This window comes from Schistocerca piceifrons, chromosome 8, assembly GCF_021461385.2.
Source record: "Schistocerca piceifrons isolate TAMUIC-IGC-003096 chromosome 8, iqSchPice1.1, whole genome shotgun sequence".
Classification (NCBI taxonomy): Eukaryota; Metazoa; Arthropoda; class Insecta; order Orthoptera; family Acrididae; genus Schistocerca; species Schistocerca piceifrons.
Window position 1 is genome coordinate 132201068 of NC_060145.1, and position 25055 is coordinate 132226122.

At 36.4% G+C, this 25055-nt stretch overlaps 1 protein-coding gene across 1 annotated transcript in view; it reads left to right on the forward strand.

Annotated features, from left to right (window-relative positions):
* Nucleotides 1–25055, forward strand: part of LOC124711554 (lachesin-like) — a 140878-nt gene that overhangs the window by 43738 nt on the left and 72085 nt on the right. The window contains exons 2-3 of the mRNA XM_047241690.1: nucleotides 15232–15473; nucleotides 23998–24254. Coding sequence (XP_047097646.1) covers nucleotides 15232–15473; nucleotides 23998–24254 — 499 coding nt within the window. The remainder of the gene's footprint in view (nucleotides 1–15231; nucleotides 15474–23997; nucleotides 24255–25055) is intronic.

Genomic DNA, 25055 nt, shown 5'->3' on the forward strand with positions numbered 1-25055 from the left:
TTTAATATTGACTTCCTCACACCTGGAAACAACAAAGATGAATTGTTGAATATTACAAAGTCATTCAACCTATCCCCAACTGTAAACACACCAGCCAGGATCACAAAGAATTCAAAAACAGCTCTATATCAGATTTTCATAAACACAGATAAACTACACCACTCAATCGGAGTCATCAGCACAGGTTACAGTGACCATGAAGCCCTAATACTAACGGTGAATTTAAATTACACAAGACAATATCCCACAATAACTAAAATGCCAAGGCAATTTAATGATGATAATATAAGGCTTTTTAACTATCTGTTAAGGGCTGAAAACGGGGCAGAGGTCTATAAAGAAAATGATGTAAACTACATATTTAATTCCTTCCATGAAACATTTCTCCACCACTTCAATACTGCATTTCCACTGAAATCCAGGAAAATTGGAAACAAACACACAAAGTCATGGGTGACAAAAGGGATAAGGATTTCCAGCCAAAAAAAGCGTGACTTAAAAAAATCACATGAAACACCATGAAGTCGATGATCAGTTTAGATCATATTGTAAGACCTATAATGCAATCTACAGAAAAGTAATCCAACAAGCAAAAAAGTTATACAATGATAAATTTATAAAGAAATCTAACAATAAAATGAAAGGCTTGTGGACAGTTGTAAAAAATGAAACAAACAGTAAGCAGCATGTTATAAACAAAACGTTAAAACTAAACCTAAATGATGAAGTCACATCAGATCCCCAAAAATAGTAAATGGTTTTAATGACTATTTTAGCAAAATAGCAGAAAACCTGATAAATAACAACTACCACAGACCAAATACTCAACACCAAACACTAATAGAAACCATACCAGTACTGGCATCAATGTTTCTTCACAAAGTCTCCAATACTGAAGTACTTACAGCTATAAAAGGACTAAAGAATAAGTACTCCAGTGGTAGTGACAACATTCCTGATTTAATTGTAAAGAAATGTGGAGAATCCATTGTAGAACCCCTAACCCACATAATAAATACATCCTTTACAAATGGAGTTTTCCCTGACCTACTAAAGACTTCTAAAATTAACCCACTTCACAAAAAGGGCCCTAAAAATGATGTAGCCAATTACAGGCCCATAGCACAACTCGGCTCATTCTCAAAAATATTTGAAAAATTATTTTACACCAGATTGGAAGACTTTACTAATAAACTATCCTTATTAACAAAACACCAGCATGGTTTTAGAAAGCAAAAGACAACTACCACAGCTATTTATGAGTATCTCAACAAAACCTTAAAAGCACTGGATAATAAGGAAATCGCTACTGGTATCTTTTTAGATTTATCCAAAGCCTTTGATGTAATTGACCATACCATACTCCTTAAGAAGTTGGCAAATAAAGGTATAAGAGGAATTGCAAACAAATGGTTAGAATCTTACCTGTCAAACCGATTTCAAAAAGTTGAAATTAATTTTGAAAAAAAAGAATACAACCACTCATCAATCTACTGTCCACTCCTTTGACACAATGCCTATTAGATATGGTGTGCCACAACGCTCAATCCTGGGACCCATACTGTTTCTGCTATACATTGATGATATAAGCACGAAGCTTGCTACAGGAGATACCACACTATTTGGCGATGACATGAGTATACTAATAACAGATTCTGATAGAGAGGACCACAACCAAAAAATTAAACCGCTTATGTCGTCACTCGGGAAATGGTTCAACGAGAACAAAGTGATTGTAAATATACAGAAAACAACGCACATCAACTTCAGACTCTCATCCCAAAAACAAGAAATGCCTGATGTGATTCTGAATAACCAAGAGCTTACGTGTCTGGACTCTGTCAAGTTTCTTGGCATATGGCTTGAAGAAAATCGTTAGTGGGAGACTCACACAAATTATATCTCAAAAAAGCTATCAACTGTGTGTTACGTTTTAAGGATACTCAAAAAATCATTCACAAAATCTGTTCTCATACATGTATATTATGCTTACTTCCATTCTACATTACAATATGGAATCATATTTTGGGGGAACTCACCTGGAGGTAGATATATTTTCAAAATGCAAAAAAAGGCAATACACATAATATGTAATCTAAGACATAACGAATCATGCAGACAACATTTGAAAACAAATGGCATTATGACACTGTCCTCTGCTTACATTTATAATATTGTCTCATTTGTCAAGTCATACCTGTTAAACAATGACTGCACACTAAAATTCAATGGAGATATTCATAACTATGCAACAAGGCACCAATCTGACCTACATATGATTCAGTCTAGAACTACCTGCTACCAAAAAAGTGTTTTAAATGTTGGGATACAAATGTATAATAATTTACCAAATGAAATCAAAGCAACAAAGAACCCAAGACCCTTCACACATAAGTTAAAAAAAAATATCTCTTGGACCATTGCTTTTATGCAGTTGATCATTTTTTCGAAAGGGATTAAAATTGTAAACAATTTTATGATAAATGTTCAATTAGGTCTGAAAATTATATACTGTGCATGTCTATGAAATATATTGGATTATTATATACTGTGAATGTCTATGAAATACAATGGACTACTTTACTATTGCATTTGTATTGGCTGTCTGTATTTTACCATACAACATTTGTGTTTACTGTTTTGTTAAAGATAGCTAACTTCCTCATTACAAAATAATGTAAAATTAATTTATTAAAAATTACTTGCAAATATGTTCTCCTGACCTGTCTAATATTGTATGTACAACCTTACAATTCTATGATTTGTATTAACTGTTTTGTTTAAGATAGATAGATTCCTTGCTTCAAAATAATGTAAAAATCAGTTTGTAAAAATTACTTGTAAATAGCACTCTTGACCTTTCCAATATCATATGTACTGCTGTACAATACTATGATTGCCTGGATCAATAAAAATACAATACAATACAATACAAATAAAAACTAACCTTACAGTAGAACTGGATAAGTGTAAGATTGAACAAGCATCATACACTAAATTCTTGGGAGTATGGTTTGATGAACACTTAAGATGGGAAAAGCATGTAATATCATTGAACAAAAAATTAAGTCAAACATGTTATATACTTAAAACGCTTAAAAGCTCATGTAATATTAAAACAGTGTTATGTGTTTATTTCTCATTCATGCACAGTTTATTAAGATATGGTGTACAGTTTTGGGGGAACAACAGTCTAACAAAACATTCATTTAGACTACAAAAGAAGGCAGTCAGAATAATAAAAGGTATTGGATATAGAGACTCTTTTAGGCATGCTTTCAAAGAATTAAAAATCATGACACTATGATCCTTATACATATATGAAAGCATATGTTTCTTAAAAGAACACGAGGAATTTTCTACATTAAACAGAGAATTTCACAACTACGAAACAAGGAATAGGAATGATTTCCACAGAGAAATTCATAAAACAGCTATGTATCACAAAAGTGTACTATACCAACCCAAAATCCTCTACAGTTCTCTCCCCAAATAACTAAAAATAATACCAAAGTTGCACATATTTAAAAGACAATTAAAAAACATGTTATTGAGCAATAGTTTTTACAATATTGAAGAGTTTATGAATCATTGACAATAAAAGCGCAGCTAATATTCCCCTGACATAATAAATATGTGTAACTGCTCACTTTTAAATACTTGCTGTTTCTATGAAAGTGTGAAACAGTGTTAATGTAAGAATGGAAATAATCTTTGATGCGAGAATCACTAGTTTTTTTTGTGTACGTTGCTATCCTACTTGTATATTTTTATGTTAATGTTCTTATAGTTCTATTAAAATTGTAATGTCTAAGTGACAAGTAAATTCAATTATAAATTTTCATGTACATATATTTTAAATTGTAATGTTTATTGACAAGTCCTATGTCATTTTGATGATGTACTACAAGGACGCTAATAAATTGAATTTAAAATGTCTAATATCATTATAGGGTTAATATAAAAGCTGGTAGTACAGCTAAAAGAGTTCTTCATCCATATTTTTATTTACAGTAAAACTTGCTCAAAATGGAATTGCATGGGCCTAAAACAATTTTTCAAATTAGATAAATTTCCAGATTACACAAAACTCAGTAGGCTACATAAAACTTGTGAGGAATCATGCACAAAAGTATAAATTTGTAATTATACGTGTATTTACGGTTCATTCCTGCACTGTGTTCATTTACTGTATGTTATGCAACAGAAAATTAGACTATTACACTAAATGATAAATGATATGGCTTTTCTGTATTTTCACTCGAAATTCATTTAGTGCTGTTTGTACATACATACTATACCGACTTTTATTTGCTTTACATTTCGGCACACATCAAGGAGGGAAATCTGTTTGAACTTCCTGTTCAAAAATATTTTCTACATGAGTTTTTGCACTGTAGAGTAGTTCCAACAGCTTGGGAGAATTTGTATGTGCTGCAAATAGCATAACATTGTTCAAGCATGCAGTAGATTCTTCGGGCATAGTAATTTTCTAGGGACTTCATTTTGCTTTTCTTTCGTGTTTTGCTGATCATCTTCTGTGTTGGGTATTTCTATTAAATCTGTTACTGAAGTAAAAGTGGAGTGAGTTAAGACAAAGTCATCACTCCAAATGTGGTCATGTGCACTACATGAAATGTTCTGCATTTAAATTAATTCAGCAGTTGCTGCTGCATTTTCTTGAGCATCGAAGTCAACAGAAGCCTCTTGTTCTTGACGTTCAAACCCTCCTTTGTTAGAGCATTTGGTAACAGTTTTGGGCCTTCTTTCCCTTACTGCCAAGCCAGTTTACTAGATCCAGGCCAGAAATTCACCAAACAAGAGAAAATGCATCTTCAGCTTCTTCATCTCTAAGGACAAGAGAATGCCCCAGTATATGCCTGTAATGGGACTTGAACGTGAAAATAACCCCATGGTCCACAGTTTGTGTGAGGCTGCTTGACCCTGGCAGGAACCAAACAAATGTCACGTTTGATAACTTGACTATCAGGTGGCAGGTTACTTTGTCCAGGACAAGGAGATCTTGGCGATTTCCTTTTTTCATTTTGGCACTGAAAGAGTCCAACCATTCTTCCGTAAGACAATTCATCATCCACAACTTTTCATTGCTTCACCATGTAACTGGAAGCTTACTGACGTCCATGTTTTTGAAAACAACACGGTTTTGCCACCTTTTAAATTCCCAGTGGATTCTCCATTTCACCTAAAGTGTTTCCACATTTGAGTAAAATCAGTCATTGACATATTTCCATCGGTGCACGTTTCACCTTGAATTGCTAGAGCTTTTGGAGGCAGTGTGCAATAAAACAGTCACGTTTCATCAGCAATGAACATGTCTTCCAGGTCATAATTCGCAACTAGGTTGTACAGTATAGACTACCATTCTGTTGCTATGCTTTCCTGCGCATCCTTAACTTCATCACACTGTTCATTTCAAATGATGATGTGCCTAGCTTTAAAATTCTCCAGCCATTATGCGACTTTCAGAGCCTCACTCTGCACATGAGTCCAGACAAAGGTAATTTTTTTGCCCACGTACTAACGGACCATCCCTACACTACCTTGTTAATTTCATTTCCAGTCTTCATCACCTTTCTTTTCATTTGCCTGTTTCCTTTTATGCATTCATCCCATATCTTATCCTTGTTTATTAAAGCCTCTCAACTTTGTGTTTTAGTGAAACCTGGTATATCGGGACCATCACCATTATAGACCTTCATGTCCTGAAATCTCGACAAGATCTAATTTGTCTGGTTGCAAAATACTTTTACGAGCTTGGCTCAATTGAAGATTTCAGATGACAATTGTTTTCAAGAATATATGTATCTGGAGAGCTTGTGCGTAGCAACGCAGTACATCGACACCGAGAGCTTGTGGCGGTTCCACCACTTTTTTTCTTCGTTTGTTGCTCTCAGTGTCGATGTACTGCGTTGCTACACTGGCTGAAAAATGTGATTTGTAATTTGGACTATGGCTACTGTAACTGATCTAGCCAACAAATGCACAGTTGTGTTCCACTGTCCTTTACTTTATGTTCACAACCCCCCCCCCCCCCAAGTAAAACACAGGTATAATGGCATATTAGTTGCTCGTTGTAACTGATTTGCCATAATAGTTGTTTCAGCATTCTAGCTAACCAGTAACCAGTGAAGCAAAACTGCCTTCACAATGTTGCATTTGTTCTTAGTCGGATGTATTTGAACGATGTCACTGATGATGTCAGCATGCTTGACTGTATGGATCAACAGTTTGATAAACTTAAAAATGCCATAGCTGTGTAGAATATACTAAAAAATAGTAAGCAACCTTGCCAGTTGTTCCAGACAAAATAGGTGGTAATTTGGAGCCGTATTCCAGTCAAAAGTTCCACAGAAATTTTTGTACTGATATGATGGCACGGAAGGGCAGAGAACAGCGGCAGATGAGCTCCACAAGTCCAAATGCAGTGTAGAAGAAAATTGCACAAGAGTATTTTCACATGACCCAGCTGGCTGGTCACCACATGATATCACAAATGGGTTCTGCAGAAATGTTCCTAATGCAGCTGGTACAGTAAACTCAGATGACATGCCACTGTATCTGTCTGTGACAGTTTGATAAAAAGTGTCTTGTTGATAGGAAAACAGATTAGGCTCATTACCGAAATCATCTAGAAGTTGAGCAGCCACTATACATTGTTCATATACGGGAGGTTCATTGTTGTTACCAACAGCATGGCACTTTCACATCTCAGTGGAAATGTAGATTGTTCCTGTTGATTTGAAGCATTAAACAAAACACTAAGGAAGCCACTGTCTTGCACTTGGAGGTCACCAGAAGTGTAACTGCTATGGCTCCATTGTCAGCACATAAGTGATGAGGCAAAGTATTCTGAAAAATCCATAGTAGGCGCTGAAGTAAGTCGTGGGGTCACCATTGTGGAATGGAGCCAGGTGGAGATATTTGTAGCAAAATAATGTAGGCAGCTATTGCACATAATGTACACCATATTACCAATACCACAATTCACTGAAGAGTATGGGCACACACAGCTGTTGTTCAGAGCAAACTGCTGGAGAAAGATAGTACTGTAGTGGAGTTCTGCCCTGCTGACTAAAGAGTTTGCTAAGAGTGCTGATGTTGAGTTGTGACAATACAAATTAAATTGCCTCATGGAAGAGTTTAACAGAAAAGCTGGAAAATCTGTACCTGTAGGCAATATTGAGTTGTGACAGTACAAATGTATTTGCCTTATGGAAGAGTTTAACAGAAAAGCTGAAAGTTGTAGGCACTCGTAGCAAAATGATGAGTATATTAAAAAACTTACTCAGAAATTTCCAAGAATTGGTTTTCAGGCTTGAATCATGGAATATTCTGTGGTCCCCCACATATCACTCTCTTGGAGACCATATAGCATGTTGACATATAAGCATCAATTCTTCCCTTACTCTATTAATGAATGGAATGAACATTAATACCAATATTTGGTTCAATAAATGGTACCTTTTGTCACTGTAATTTTCTGAGTACAGATGTAAATATAGATAACAAATAACAAAAAAACTCCATTGGGTACCAAAGTTTCCCAATGGTTTTCCATCATATAAATATTATTTACATCTAACTTTTCTCTTGTATCAAAACTATTTTTTCATTAATTATTGAGCCATTTTCTGGCTCATATTATGGGCCAGTCTTCACATCCCATTAAATTTTAGTAATTGATGTAAGTATTTTCATGTATATAAATAATAAATGTTTATTTTTTAGATATCATTCACCAAATGTTTGGACATGATTTAAATTGTTTACTAATATGTAACATATATGCCCCACATCTTACTGAAGTGCTCTAGTTGAATCTCCATTGACAACTGGCAGCTTTTATGAACAGACTGCATAAGATTACACAAAGCATTTGCTGTGTACCACAACTATTATTATTGACTGAAGGAAGATTATGCAAAGTATTAAGTAAAATTTGTAACTGTGTTGAGTATGTCTTGGTAGGGAGGATGTGGAGTGGATGCAGAGGCATAAACAGAAGTAGAAGTAAGTTCTTGAAAACAGACATAAGTCACGCTTTGTATTTTTTATTTATTGATTTTGCTCTTCAAATTAACAAGAGAATCATCTGAATATAGTTGAAAGTTGGCTGATAGCACTAAAGACCATATTTAAAGTTGACTGACAGCTCTAAAGATTGGCTGTACAATAGTACTTAAACTTATGCTTAAAGTACAGTAGTAAATGACAATATTTACATTGACAAAGATGAAAATGACATAAGTTTAAGTACTATAGCACAGCCAGTTTAATCTGGAGAGCTATCGCCCAACTATAAATGCAATCTTTAATGCTGTCAGCCAACGTTCAACTGTATATTCTTATGATGCCCTCGTTCATTTGAAGAGCAAAATTGGTAAATAAAAAATACAAAGTGCAAATTGTGGCTGTTTTCAAGATCTTAGTTTTAACAGTTCCCCCCCCCCCCTCCCCCCCCCCCCCCCCTGCTGCAGAACTGGAAGTATCTTCTGATGTGCCCCACAGAAGTGTGTTGGGTACCTTGTTGTTCACCTCATATGTTATTGACATGACAGATAGTGTCAATAGTAACCTCAACATATTTTGCAGATGATGCAGTTATCTGTAATAAAGTAATATCAGGAAAAAAGTTTCATAAATATCCAAGCACATCATGACAAGATTTCAAAGTGGTGCAAAGGTTGACAACTTATTTCACATACTCAGAGAACAAAATTTTGCACTTCAGAAAAAAAAGAGTATTATACTATGATTACTTTTATTTTATTTTATTTATTTATTTCATGTTCTGGTCGTTCCTGCTCTTGAATATATCACAATATATGGAACGAGTCAGTTCTGCAAGTTCGTGTGATTATTATAGTACATTATATGGTATTATTTAAGTAGTCCACTAAATTTCAAATGAAGTTCCTTACACTTTAGGTTCTATTAGAGAAAAACAAAGTATTTAAGTATGCTAGCAATAATAAACAGGCATACAAATAAGGATCTGGGAATGTATCTAGGTCTTACAGGTACATAGATGTTACACATTATGGTTCAGAAACTCTTCTGCAGTGAAAAATAATGCTTGCAATAGGAACTGCCATAAGCTTTTTCTTTTAAACAAGTGCTCATTGCCAACAATACACTTAATTTGTGATGGTAGGACATTAAAAGTCACACAGCCACTGAAATCGATCCCCTTCTGTACCATACCCAGGTTTGTATATTCACAGTGGCCAAACCTTGTATTCTTCTAGTATCAAGATTGTGATACACATTATTGGATTTAAAAAGACTCCTTTTTGGCTTATGAAACTTATATGGGAGAACATATATTGTGTAGTAGAAGTGAGGATTTCAAGTTCCTTAGAGGTTTTTGCCTGTGATTCTAGGGTGTACTCTGCTAATAATTTGTATGACTTGTTTCTGTGCACTCTTTTAACTATTGGCTGATTCCCCATAATATGATTCCATAAGCTATAAAGGCATGAAAATAACCATAATAAGCTGATTTAATAGTTTACATATTTCTACAAAAGCAAACAATGTGTAAAGTATGAAGTGTACAACACAGTCTTTTTCACAGATTTGGGATGTGATTTGACCAATTTAATTTGCTATCAGTATGTAAATCTGGGTATTTTGCAGTATACAGCTTTGCCATCTGATGGTTACCTAGAATTTCTCTTATTTCTTCTTGAACATAGGTTGTGTAAAACTGAATAAAGCTTGTGTACAGTAATTAAGTTGAAGACTGTTTATGTTAAACTAGTCCATAATACTCATACAAATCTTATAAACTAACAAGTCAATTTTGTGGAACAAATTGTCACTAAGTATCATTGTGCCATCAGCAGAGATTGTAACTACAATATTCTGTACAAAGAGGTAGGTGATTGATAAAAAGTAGGGTACCCTGAAATGAGCCCTGGGGCACTCCACATGCGATGGTACCCCATTCTGATAATTCCGAGACACCATCTCCACTATCCAGTGCACCTTTCTGCTCTTTGTCAGAAGGGTATGAATCAAATCATTTCCCTGTTGCACCACATACACTTAGGTCACAAAATTTTCCAGCCTTCCTCATCTTTTATGGATGAACTCCGAAATGTTGGCAGCAAACTTCTGTCAACAATCTTTTCTGAAACCCAAAATGACTTTCGCAGTTGATACTATGATGATCCCTACATAAACACATACATCTATACTCTTCAAACCACCATGAGGTGCATGGCAGAGGGTACGTCCCATTGTATCACTTATTAGGGATGGCGCATAGGAAGAATGATTGTTTGAATGCCTATGTGTGTGCAGTCATTACTTTTCTTATCCTCGTGGTCTCCATGTGAGCGATACATAGGGGGCTGTAGTACGAGGTGCGACAATAAAGTAATGAGACTGATGTGAAAAAAAAATGTTGCTTACCGTTTTAGTCAAGTTTAGTGTTGTCTCCTTCTAAGTTGTTCCCTCCTGATTGCACACACTTTTTCCAGCACTTCGGCCATCGATGGTAACATTTCTGGAACTCATCTTCTGTAATATCCTCCAAGACCCTCGTCACAGCTTTTTGGACATCTTGTGTTGTTTGAAAATGGTGACTACCGTTTTGACTCTTGGAAACAGAAAAAAGTCACATGGAGTGACATCTGGTGAATAAGGTGGCTGTGGTAGTACTGAAATTTGTTTTGAGGTTAAAAATTGCTGTACTGACAGAGCTGTATGGGATGGCGAATTATCGTGATGCAGAATCCAATTATCAGCAATGTTGGCATGGACACGAAGAACTCTTTTACAAAGTCTTTCTAAAATTTCTTTGTAGGAATATTGGTTAACTGTTTGTCCAGGAGGCAACCACTCTTTATGAACAATTACCTTGGAATCAAAGAAGCGCACAAGCATGCATTTCGATTGGACTTTGACATGCAAGCTTTTTTTGGTGTGGGTGATCCCTTTGAACACCATTGGATCGTACTGAAAAAATCAACTTTCAGCACCAGTGATAATACAGCTCAACAATTCTGGATTGATTTCCGTTTGCTCTAACAGATCAGCTGCCACAGTTTCCCATGTTTCTCGCTGTTGTGGTGTGAGATTTTTGGGGACCATTTTTGACAAATCTTTCTCATACCAAGATCCTCTGTTATTATTAGGTGAATCATTTCTCAATTGATGTTCAGTTCTTCTGCAATCATTTTCATGGATAATCTTCGATCAGATCATATGAGTTCATGCACCCCGACCAAGTTGACATCCATCCATGAGGTTGATGGTCATCCACTGCGGTCCTCATCTTCAACAGTCGTTCTGCCTTCACTAAACATTTTATGCCAATGGAAAATTGAGCTCTTGACATAACCTCCACTCCAAAAGCCTTCTAAAGCTTACCGTAAGTTGTTGTCACATTTTCACCAAATTTAATGCAAAACGAAATGGCATACAGTTGCATAATATTATGCGGTTCCATTTCCGTGATGAGAGACACAAACACGTGTTAACTTATTACAGTACTACTTATGACTGAACAGTTGCATCGATGTGCCGCTTGGACTAGAAGCAGCTTATAGACCAAGGTCAAAGATATTGTGCCTATGCAATCCTGCAGGGTTGCCACATCTTGCAAAGAAAATCAGTCTCATTGCTTTATTGTCACACCTCGTATATTCCTAGAGTCAGTTTTTGGAACTTTGTTAATAGACTTTCTCAGGACAGTTTACATCTAAGATAGACATAAACTGTCCCAAGAGTCTGCCAGTTGTTCCTTCAGTATCTCTGTGACATTCTCCCTAGGATTAAATAAATCTGTGACCATTCGTGCTGCATTTCAGCTTTTGCTTTCCTATCCTCAATTTCATTTACTGTCTCATTTGCTATGGACTGGACACTAACTTTGGTGCCACTAATAGCCTTTACGTATGACCAGAATTTCTTTGGGTTGTGCAAAAGATCACTTGACAATATTGTGCTGCGGTAGTCATTGAATGCATCCGTCCACACGGATATGTGTGTGTGTGCGAGTGTATACCTGTCCTTTTTTCCCCCTAAGGTAAGTCTTTCCGCTCCATGGGTTGGAATGACTCCTTACTCTCTCCCTTAAAACCCACATCCTTTCATCTTTCCCTCTCCTTCCCTCTTTCCTGACGAAGCAACTATGGGTTGCGAAAGCTTGAAATTTTGTGTGTGTGTTTGTGTGTTTTTTTATTGTGCCTATCTACCAGCGCTTTCCCGCTTGGTAAGTCATGGAATCTTTGTTTAAACAAAGATGATGTGACTTACCAAATGAAAGTGCTGGCAGGTCGATAGACACACAAACAAACACAAACACAAAATTCAAGCTTTCGCAACCAACGGTTGCTTCGTCAGGAAAGAGGGAAGGAGAGGGAAAGACGAAAGGATGTGGGTTTTAAGGGAGAGGGTAAGGAGTCATTCCAATCCCGGGAGTGGAAAGACTTACCTTAGGGGCAAAAAGGACAGGTATACACTCACACACACACACACATATCCATCCGCACATACACAGACACCTGTGTGTGTGCGAGTGTATACCTGTCCATTTTTCCCCCTAAGATAAGTCCTTCCACTCCCGGGATTGGAATGACTCCTTACCTCTCCCTTAAAACCCACATCCTTTTGTCTTTCCCTCTCCTTCCCTCTTTCCTGACGAAGCAACCATTGTATTATTATGTACTGCATAAACTTTTTAGAACTAATATTTAATGCTACACATTGTACTACTGTGCATTGTATATGCTTTATCTTGTATCAAATTGATGAAACCCATATCATTGTGAAATGATTTATGGTGAATAAAGATACTTGATTCTACCATGCAGTAGTTTCTCTAAAACCTTGGAGAAACTTGTGAATAATGAGACTGACCAATATTTATCAGTATCTGCATTATCTCCATCACTGTACAATTGTTTTATGACTGGATGTCTCATCTTACAAAATTGCTAAGGTGTATGGGATCCATACCACGTAGGACTAACAGGGTATATTGAATGTATATAAAGATGGGTGGCATGAACTGTCGTGGTTTTGTTAGAGAAATGTTGAAAACCCCGAATTGGAAAACACAGAATGTTAGATACCAATTATTCTATGAATGTCTACTTACAAAGTCTGAAGAACAACTATGAAGTAAGTGAAGAATCTGAAGATATTCTTCTGCCCCTACATAACACTCCCATAGGGACTCTGAAGACAAGATTAGACTAATTGCAATATGGACAGAGTTGCTCTTCCAACATGCCACACTTGACTGGAGTGGGAAGAAACTGTGGTTCAGTTGCCTTCCTCTGGCCTTTGAACTGACTTACCCATCCTGTTATAGGCACCAACAGTTTAATGTAGGTTCTGGATCATGATGCAACTTAGCATTTTTCACATTAACAAATATTACCAGAGTTGAAAGAAGTGATGAGTGAGTGATAAAAATCCTAGGACTGACCTTTGTAGCCTATAACCTGACACTTAACCACTGAGCCACACAACACATAAATTTCAAACATCTTACATCATTTTATGTTATTAAACACTATTTATAGGTCAAAAGATCCTATGAAGGTAGGTTGATTTTTCTTAACTCTTGTCCTTGTTATCAAATGCAACATCATAACTGCCTCTGTGTTGCCTTTATTTTCCTGAAGGCAAACTGTTTGTCGAACCTAATTTTTTCCCTATCTTCCATACATTCTTCAATTCTTCTGTACATGTTTCCATGGTACAACATCGTCAATCTCAATACTAATGGCAAGTGCTTGATTTGAACACGTTGTCCTGTGCAGCTTCTCAATGCAGCCATTAACAACCTCGTATCAGCTGCCATTTTGTTGACTGAGACATTCTCTATGTTTTGGTTTTTCTTTGTCTTTGTTTCCTGTGCACAACAGTGCGTGTTATAATATGTGAGCTATTCAGTATGCATTCTTGGTCAGAATATTTTCTACAAGGGAAGGAAGAAAAGAAGATTAGGGTGTAATGACCTATTGATAATAAGATCATCAGAAATGCAACACAAGCTATATTTGGGTAAGTGTCAAGCAGGAAATCAGCTATTGCTTTTCTAATTAACCACACTGATGTTCTCCTTATATGAAATGGAGAAACCTCAGAAAATCTATATATGTATAGCCAAGCATTGATTTGGACTATGCTCCTCACAAATGAAGAGCATGTTCCTTAACTACAAATGCCCTCTCACTCAGTCATTTTGTACAGTTTTAGATGTTTTGATTGCTGCTCTATGTTAAGTTTTTATTGAGAAACGCCTCCTTACACTGTACAAATATTTATCTAGAAGTGCATTAAATTTACAATTTTATGATAATGGAAATTCCAGGATGAAACAATAAACATAAAAAATGAAAAAGGAACAAGGCAACAATTCATTCACCGGTGAAATGCACAAAAGGAAGCACTATTAAACGGCCAGAAAATTATAGAAGCTTTTAGGATTCTTTTTTTCAGTCATAAAGTAAACATTCTATTTTTTAGAGAATGTTTGCAGTAAAGCTAGATAATGGCAAAAGATTAAAAGTTAATGTGATCTCCTGATTTATCTGTAAATGTATTCATTTTCATTATTGATTTGCAGCTGAATGGTTACATGTCTATTTTTCATTCATAGTTTTTTAATTATTTGCAATTGATATTTAAGACATAATGTGCCTCACTCTATCTAATTCTCTCCAAGTCTATCTAAAGCTGACTTGTGAAATTATTAATAATTATGGTCTACTCATGGCAATGATTTCTTGACAGCAGTTCACCATGCGGAAATCAAGCTGATAGCCCTCAAACCAAACAAACATGGTGTCAGGAACAGATGATGCTAGTTCTTTGGTGTTAATAACATCTGTTGAAGATTACCAGTTTGTCATCAGAGTTTCATCAAAGTTCAGAAGCTCTTGGGAATCAAAGTATGACATTGGCCAGATTATAATCTGGAGCAAAGCGTGTAAATGTCAGAATATCTGTATGATAACATTTAGAGTACCAAAGCTAAGTGTCATTTCTAAAATTTATCAGTTTGCTGTAAGAGCCTGCTCAGTCATTATCACCTTGTTGTGTTGCTGACACTGTTCTTTTGATGAGCATAAGCTTGGTCTACAAATAACTACATTTTAAACAATGGCATTTTTATACATTTCATACTTTTTCTTAGTTTATGTAATATAACATAAATGTCAAGGTGACTTTATTTTTTAATGACAGCTTCACCACACCAGGGAATCACAATACTTCATATATCAACAGATCAGACAGTAAATATTGGAGAAAGAGTACAATTAGACTGCAAAGTAAATAATGGAGGAAATTATTCAGTGATATGGTTGCATATTGATCCTAACAGTCCAGAGACTCCATTAATTATATCCAATGGCAGTTCACTTCTTACTCATAATGCACGATATTCTGTGATAACTGATACAGCCACCTCAGAATACTGCCTGTTGGTAAGTACAGATGTTTACTACCTGTTGATTTTACTTTACTTAGAGGCAACAGACTTTTAGTAAGTATGGTTCAATCCTGTTTCAGAAAATATTTTGCAATATGGCATTACAATGTACTCACTAGTTAAGCATTACTCACTAGTTTAGCATTGCAGAAAAACAAAACTGAATGGATATTGTATGCAGAGTTTTTCTACATGTGAATGAAGTGTACCAATAGCTTCAGAATCCATTAAATGTTATATTAGTTTAACTATATACTAATAAATGTCTTGTGGATGCAAAAACCATTAAAAAAAAGAGATGGGGAAGTGATTATTACAATCCATACTGTATGTGACAACAGATTGGACTTTCTAGGATGGTAGCAAAAATTGACTGTAAGAGAGAGGCAGGGAGAGAAGAAAGAGAGGGCAAGTAGAGAGTAATGTGGATGAAGTTGGTAATACTGTTGTAACACTGGCAGTGCAGTAAGTGTATCACTGCACAACTCATACAATAGCTATCAAATGACAAAAATTAATGTGAATGGAAGGAGAAGGCAGGAAAAACATGGAACCTGTGTTCCAGTGGAGATACAAAAAGGTGAGTGGCAAAGTTTTGGCAGCATAAGCTATTTATTAAGATAGACAAACTACTACAAATTAAAAAAATCCCAGTTTGTTGGTTCAGGTGCAGAAACATACACACATTACATATGTAACCAAAAGAGACACACTGGCTAGATGCCATCATATGCAGAGGATCCAAGACTATGAAAACTGACCGGCATTTGCCCACATGGATACTCGGCTACGGCCCAAACCAAAGTAACTACAAGGTGTTTGTGTGTGTATCCACATGTGGAATTAATGATCTATGGAATCAGAAGACAGCTCTCCAAAGTGACTAGAGAAAGCTAAAGGGATGCAGCATGTGAGTCATGAACCACTGGATTGCAACTGGTCCAGCTCGGAAACCCATAGCCCTTGCAAGTTACCTGCCCTAAGCTATGCACAATGCTGACTCACCAGATTTGTCCTTGAATAGTCATTTTGAAGCAGTCTTTGGGTCCTTGTTCAAAGCACTGGCCCACAAATGAAAACAGTGGTTTATAAACAAAAGCACTGGTTCACACAAAAAGAGGAGCATTTGCATGGACACAGCACTGAAAGTTCACCACTAGTGCACACTGGAGAAAGCCTGCTCTTACTTGGATGGGAATTCCAGACATAAGCCTCAGGGGGCAGATTGGAGCAGTGGCGGGAAAGACATTCCTGTTGGTAGGTGTCCACTGCAGCACAGGTGCTTTGGAGAGCAAATAGGTTCAACTGCGAGAAGAGATGAAAGTGCAAACTTCTCAAAAGAATTCCTAAATTTGCTCAATTTTCCCTGTATGCCTACACAAAAAAGCTTCTAAATAAAACCATAGAAGCAAAAATATTAACTGAAAAAGAAAGAGGCAAGTCAGTGTTCGTACCACAGATTTCACTCATTTCAGCTAACTTACCATTCAGTTCTATAAAAGGCTCCAGTGTGACTATCAATAAAGCACAAGGGCAAACAGTCCAAATTTGTGGAGTAAATTTCAAACAATAATGTTTCTCACATGGTAAACTATACATAGAGTGTGCTCAACTACCACAAACTCTATTCGTATTTGCACATGAGTGCAAAATATCAAATGTAGTTTATAGCAATATGCTTTGAATAAGGTAGATGCTGCACAAATGAGATGATTAATTACACATTTTTTGTCAGTTCAGAAAACAAATGGAAAAAAAACTAAGTGGAGCTGGTCCTTTACATCTAGTAATTGAATACAAAAGTCTGTTACCAATTTTATGAAATGTTGATTACAAATTTCAGATACTTGTTTGGGACACTTACAAAGCTTCTTCGTAATATTAACACTTCATATGAAATCCTTACCAGGCTTTATGCATTGTTTTGGACTTGGTGTCTGCATTCACTATAGTTTTCATCTTTTAGACTTCATAAAATGCTTTGTAAGGGTTTTCAATCAATGGAAAATCTGGGATGTAGTAATAACTATATGAGAAGGATATCTTGCTACTCACCACTTGGAAGAGGCATTGAGTGGCAGACAAGCACGTTGAAAAAAGGCTGTTAGATATTATTTCGCATCAGACATAGAGAAAACCATTCACATTCACATTCATGTGCTTCCTGCCTGTAGATGCCTCTATGTGGCGAGTAGCAGATTACACTTTTGTTACACTGTCTGAAATAACTTCAGAAACAATGTTATTTGTAATTCCACTACAAGCATTTGTTATACAAATGGTCTAGACATCGCTGCTGAACCATTATTTACTGGTATTTTCTTATTGGTTCTGTACACCTACTTGCTGGACATGTAATATTACAAGGTGGTTATAAACTCTTCACTTTTAGTATCAACACAGTAGTTGCAGTATACATCCTCCCCCTTGGCATTCTGAAGCAACTACATGAATTTACTTACATTATTTCTATTAACTACAAGTATTTTGTAAACTGAATGAGAATCATGTACCATGTTGTGGTTTTTAACTAGAAGAATGACTAAGCTAAAAAACAAAGAAATGTGGTCATACAAACTTTTGGAGATTGCAGTGTGTACACTGATGAAAAATCAGTAGCAAACAACTGAAGAATAAATTCTAATGTAACTGGATAGATAAAAAATCTACTCACTAAACAATGGCAGGAGAACACACACATATAAAGGTATTGAAATCAGCAAGACTCTGGAGCCAATGGCTCCTTCTTCTGCAAGAAGGGTTGAAGGGGGAGGAAAAAGGGTGAAGGAAAAGGACTGGTGAGTTTTAGGAAATGGGAAGAGTTTGGTAAAGCTGCCTAGAATCCCATATCAGATGGGATGGGAAGGATAGAATGATTGTTGGGGACTGCACCAGACAAGATCTGGTTTTTAAATCTCATCCTGTGCAGTCCCCAACGAGCACTCGTTTCTTCTCATCCCATCTGGCAAGACACCTCTGACCCATTGTTCTGGGCAACTTTTCCAAACTCTTCCAATTTACTAAACCACACCAGTACTTTTCCTTCACCCCTCTTCCTTCCCCTTCAACCCTTATGCCAGAAGGAGCCAATGACTCTGAAAGCTTTCAAATTTGAGTACATTTATATGTGTGTTCTCCTGCTGTCAGTTGGTTAGTAGCATTTTTGCCTATCCAATTCCATTATATTTTCAAAAGTTGAAGAATAAGTTCTGGTAGCTCTTCAGGGTACTCTGCTGTTGGTGTTTTCCAGGTACTACTTAAAAAACGCAAGGCTGTAATTAACTCAAGGGTTGGTTTGAACTGTACAGTGCTTTACAAGTCATGGTCCTATTGGAGGTGGTATGGCACTGCCTTTGTCTGACCAGTGGACTTACTTATTCAACCATTTAAAGGGAGACCATGGTGCAATTCTGCATGTTTTACTTTAACAAATATTGCCTGGCATCTTACTACCAAGCAGCCAATCTAAGTAGCAACACTTTTAAAATACTGAGTGGATTTTAAAATGTGACATATTTATGTGTAAGGTCTACATAAATACCAACGATGTCTGTATGTACTTTGAGAAAAAAAGTGACAGAGCTTCTCTTGTATCTTATAATGGCTGATCAATGTCTTGCTCTACAAAAACTCTTTAAATATGGCATCAGATTGGATGCAAAATTTAGCAATTATTGTAATAGTTTTATTCATCTGTGGGTCATTTATTCAAGGATAGTTCCAATTATTTAGCATTATAGTTTCAGAGTAAGAAATATAATTCATATAGACAGGCACTTATGTAATTACAGTTCTGGTTTGTCAAGGATGGGACAGGTAGTTGGCCAAGGCCTTATAGTAGGACTATTGTGACATTTGCTTGAAGTAATTTAGAGAACATACAGAATGAGATATACAAATTTATAGTTGTGCCTATTATACACTTCTGTTGCAAACCACACAGGAAAATGTTTATTGTACAGAAACAGTATTAAAAGAATGAAAAAAGTGCCTCTCTTTTCTAATGTTGTTCCATAGTCTGATTTTTAAAATTTGTAGCTTCATTAAAAACCAGTTAATTAGCACTTACTTGCTGCTGAAAATAATGAAGTATATAATACACACCAATCAAATGATATTACATATTGACTAGAGCATGTATTAATGAGATATTATGGATGCTATGAATAGGTCACTCTTGCTGTATTGTTTGTGCATGTGGCCAGAACTGAATGCACTTTGTAATATTCATTTTCCCAGTACTGGAGATAGATACCCTTTCAAGTTTAAAGAACAATTCAATATGTTGGCTACATTTTGAAGTAGCAACAATCTGCCTTCCACCAAAGATAAACTTCAATTTTACATTGCAAATGGTTTGAATTTCATGTAGTGGGCTAATTAATTTCGAAATAATACAATAACTTCACACATTACCAAAGTGATAGGCATGTTACCATGGAGCTGATGTATGAGGCTATATTAAATGAAAGAATCATTTGTTTACTGAATAGTTTCTCTCCAATCATTTGAGGAAGACTGTGGAACATCTGGCATGGTGCAATGCAAATCATACCTCCACTTTGGCTGATGGGTGAACTGACATTGTCTGTCTGTACTAACTGTGCTAGTCCAAATGGGGAGGTGGCACACAAACTAATAACTTTTTTTGTTCTCACTGCAGGAAGAGGTGATGTGTTTCATCTACAGACAAGGGTGGTCATACAACAGTTTGTAGGGGAGGGCGTGGGTCTCGACCTGGGGGTATGAAGTATTTTTAATATTTTGGCATATGAATTGTGATTTGTAAGTAACCATAGAAAAGCTCCAATTTTGACTCTGTCAAGAACCTGCATTATACCAGTTTTTAAATCATTTTCTTGAAAGAAAAACACCTCACTACATTATATTTTTTCTTCCCCTCAGAGCTACAGGGTGGCGAGTGGAGGGGTGGGGATAGGTATGGGGGCCCTTGTATACAGATACTGAAGAATGGCTGAGAAGTGAAAAACAATACTTTGTTGCTGTTTTCCTTGACAAGAATACAAAATGCTGCATTGAATGTAACATGTCAAGCTGACACAAAAAAAACTGTTTTTACTGCAAGAAATATGTACAAAATACAGAATTTCATCCTACTGACTGTTTCAGGATCTGTCATGCTTTGTATAAATGTAAATAATAGAGAATCTTGATTGAAATTGTTACTTGCCTTCAGTAAAATCTCGAGCACTCTTTGAGACTTTCAGGCATGCACAGACACATTCAGATGCTGTGGCTAAGTCGGAGTACTGGGTGTAAAAAATAGGACTGCAAAGTGTTAATCAAGATGCTTAGTTTGATATATTTTGCATTGAGAAGTATCTTACATTGTGTTGCATCAGAGAGCAGGATATTGGCTTACTTTGCAAAAGTAAAAAAAAAAAGGATTTCTTAAGCAAAAGAGAGCAGCAAGTGTAAAGTAGGTGACCGCACATGTTGCAGAGGCCTCTTCAGTGACCTCGGAATTCGCACTGCCACTTCCTAGTACTTTTTTCTCCCTGAATGCTATTAGCTGCTAATAATAAATGAGTACTGAATTGTGACTAAGTAAACACACACACACACACACACACACACACACACAAAAAAAGATTTAAATAAATGTCAGTATGCTCTTTGGCTTCTTGTAAAGAATTAGATGATGACCAGTTTGTCTGTAGGAAAGGCAAAGGTACCAGAGAGGCAATTATGACATTGTGGTTAATAATGGAACCAAGACTAAAGAAAAATCAAGACCTGTTCATAGGATTTGTCAATCTGGAAAAAGTATTCAACAATGTAAAATGGTGCACGATGTTCAAAATTCCGAAAAAAATAGGGGAAAGCTATTGGGAGAGATGGGTAACATACAGTATGCACAAGAGCCAAAAGGGAATAATAGGAGTGGATGACTAAGAATGAAGTGCTCAAATTAAAAAGGGTGTAAGACAGGGATGTAGTCTTTCACCGCTACTGTTCAATCTGTACATAGAAGAATCAATGATGGAAATAAAAGAAAGGTTCAGGACTGGAATTAAAATTCAAGGTAAAAGGATATCAGTGATATGATTTGCTGATGACATTGCTATCCTGCATGAAAATGAAACAGAATTACATGAAGTGCTGAATGAAATGAACGGTCTACTGAGTACAGAATATGGTTTGAGAATAACCTGAAGAAAGATGAAAGTAATGAGAAGTAGCAGAAATGAGAACAGCAAGAAACTTGAACATCAGTATAGATGGTCACGAAGTAGATGAAGTTAAGGAATTCTGCTACATAGGCAGCAACAAAAACAGTGATGGCCAGAGCAATGAGGACATCAAAAGCAGACTAGCACTGGTAAAAAGGGCATTCCTGGCCAAGGGAAGTCTACTAGTGTCAAACATAGGCCTTAATTTGAGGAAGAAATTTTTGAGAATGTACGTTTGGAGCACAGCATTGTATGGTAGTGAAACATGGACCATGGGAAAACCGGAACAGAAGAGAATTGAAGCATTTGAGATGTGATGCTATAGATGAATGTTGAAAATTAGGTGGACTGATAAGGTGAGGAATGAGGAGATTCTCCACAGAATTGGAGAGGAAAGGAATATGTGGAAACACTGACAAGGAGAAGGGTCAGGATGATAGGATATCTATTAAGACATCAGGGAATGACTTCCATGATACTGGAGGGAGCTGTAAAAGGTAAAAATTGTGGAGAAAGACAGAGATTGGAATACATTCACCAAATAACTGAGGATGTAGGTTGCAAGTGGTTACAAGTGGTACTCTGGGATGAAGAGATTGGCACACAGCATAGGAATTCATGCCACGCCGCATAAATCAGTCAGAAGACTGTTGACTCGAGAGAAAAAAAAGGGAAAATAAAACGGGGTGGGGGGGGGGGGGTGGGGGGGGGGGGCAGTTCATAGTGAAGCTCTTTATTCTGCTGCAAAGATTTCCAACAAGCTCTCATGTGACAGAAAGGAATAATGTAAGAACTCTTACAAACAAACAAAAATAAAAAGTCTTACTTTCTATTTCACTGTGAATTCCCGATTATCTGGATTCAAGGAATAAAGATTCTTGTTAGCTGCATGAGAAATAGAAATGTATTCCATAAGTATGCATGTGTATTCTTACAGCACATACATAATTGTTGCTTTATTATTTATTTATTTAGAATTTCTATTATTAATGTACAGGGTTAGAATAAATGATTCATCAGATTTCAAAAGACTGCTTATTGACAAGCATAGGACATACAAAGATGGGTGATACATCAGAAAACAGATACACTCACCAAGTTTAAAAAGCCTGCCTCATGACTTGAGCACTTGCTAGGTGGTAGGAGTGTGATGACACTCAACAAGATGGGGGCAGTGCAGGAGAAGAGTTTTAGTATGTTAGAATATGCGAAGTGTTCTTTGGTTACGGGTGTTCAGCATTCATTTGTACACAAATGGTGAAGAGCTGCACCTGGTTACCAGAGCATTTTGTGATGGCTTTGTTAGTTCCGTGACACTGGTGTCTGTGTAAAGGGAAAAGCATAGGATGATTGATTGTCTGAGGAAATAATGGAGTGTTTGAGACAGAGCTTCGTTCACAGCCCACAGAAATCAACTTTTCATACAAACCGTGAACTAGGCATTGCGCAGAAAAGAGCATGCAATGTTTTGTGGTGGCATTTGCATTTCAAACTCTACCATTTGCAACCTGACTTCAGGTGATTATGTCAGCTGATTAGGATTTAATATTCTAATGCAGCAAGCTATGGAAGATGATGGTGACTTTGTGGGGATGTTGTTATTCAGAGATGAGGCGACTTTCCATCTGTTGGGAAAAGTGAGTGTGTGGGGTACTGAATAGTGGCATGTCTATGTTGAGTTGGAAAGGGATTTACCAAAAGTGGATATCCAAGACAAAGTTGTATGGCCCCCTTTTCTTCATCAAGTAGATGGTGAAAGGTTCTGTGCACCTGGATATGTTACAGTTGTGGTCATTGACACAACTGATTGCTGACGCATTGGGGGGGGGGGGGGGGGGAGCAACTGCCCATTTAACCTTGTATGCTGGTCATCCACCATACAGTCTTGATCTAGCTTCCAGTGATTTCCATCTTTTCTTACACCTCAAGAAGTTCCAGTCCTCTGGTCAGTATTTTCACAATGATGGCGAGCTGAAGATAACTTTCAAACACTGGTTCTCTTCACTGATGGCAGCCTTCTTCAACACGAAATACGGGAGCTGACCCTATGATGTGATGAGCATCTCAGCTCTGGTAGTAATTATGCCAAAAAATAGCTCAAATATTGGTGTAATTGTTGTTAATAATTTTTTTCAAGTAACTATTTTTTTTGTTATAAAAATAGAGAAACTTAATTTCTGGCTGACCCTCATAGTAAAAGGAAATACTGAATAATGAGATCTATGGAATATTCTGGCTGAATGAATGCATCTAAATTATTAATATGTTTTTGCTCTTTGTTTATGCAAACTGGTAATGTTTTTAATGTTATCCTGGTAATTTTAGATAAGAGATATTCATGATACAGATGAAGGACATTATCAGTGCCAAGTGGTAATTAGTCCAAATGAAAGAATTACCAGACAAGTGAAACTACAAATACGCAAACCACCTGTGATCTTAAACAATTCAACAAGCACACTGACCCTAAGGGAAGGTCAGTCAGTCACACTGGAATGTTTTGCCACTGGCTATCCTCCACCACAAGTTTCTTGGCGCCGAGAGAACAACATACCTCTTCCATCAGGTGCTACAATTTACAGGTAATTATAATTACTATTGAGTAACTTGGATTAGATTATGGAAGAATAATAGGAACAATAAATAAATGCGTGTCTGATGAAAATTTTTCTGTGTCACTTGAAAGAGGAGAGCAGAGCAGCTGGAGATTGTGGTCATGTGTGTGAGATCTGTGCTTGCTTGTGTGAATATACATGTATTTTTCTTTCTGAAAAAGTCTGGCCAAAAGCTCAAATGTGTAACAATCTTTTCATTGTGCCTATCTGCAACTGAACATGTCATTTTTATTGTGAGTAGCTATCTATCCTTTTTATAATATTGTCAATATTCCAACCTGGACTTTCCATTGCTTGATTTTATGTTTTTTAAGGTGATAATTAAAACTTTAAGGCTGTCTTTATGACTGCCTCTCATAGAAATATAGTTTACTCCCATTTCTCAGCTTTTTTTAAAGGACTTATGATAGATTATGAAAAATTTAAATTATCTGGGAAAAAATTATTGAAGATATCCATTGGGTTCCTTTAAAGTCTTCTTTAAGTTAGTTAGTATGATTTTCCTTGGAACATTTTGGACGATAAATGTGGAATGAGCCATTTTACATTCACATCACAAATTAATTAAGTTTTTATACAGAGACTAAGTGAAGAAACCTGGTATGAAGTGTATACTTGTAAAAATACTAACAAAAAGTTTGAGAAATTCATGGAAATCTTCATGTCATACTTTGAAGCTGCATTTTCATTAAAAAAACAAAAATGTCAACCTAACTTCAAAAAGAACAAATGGATTACAACAGGTATTAGAATCTCTTGTGCAGAGAA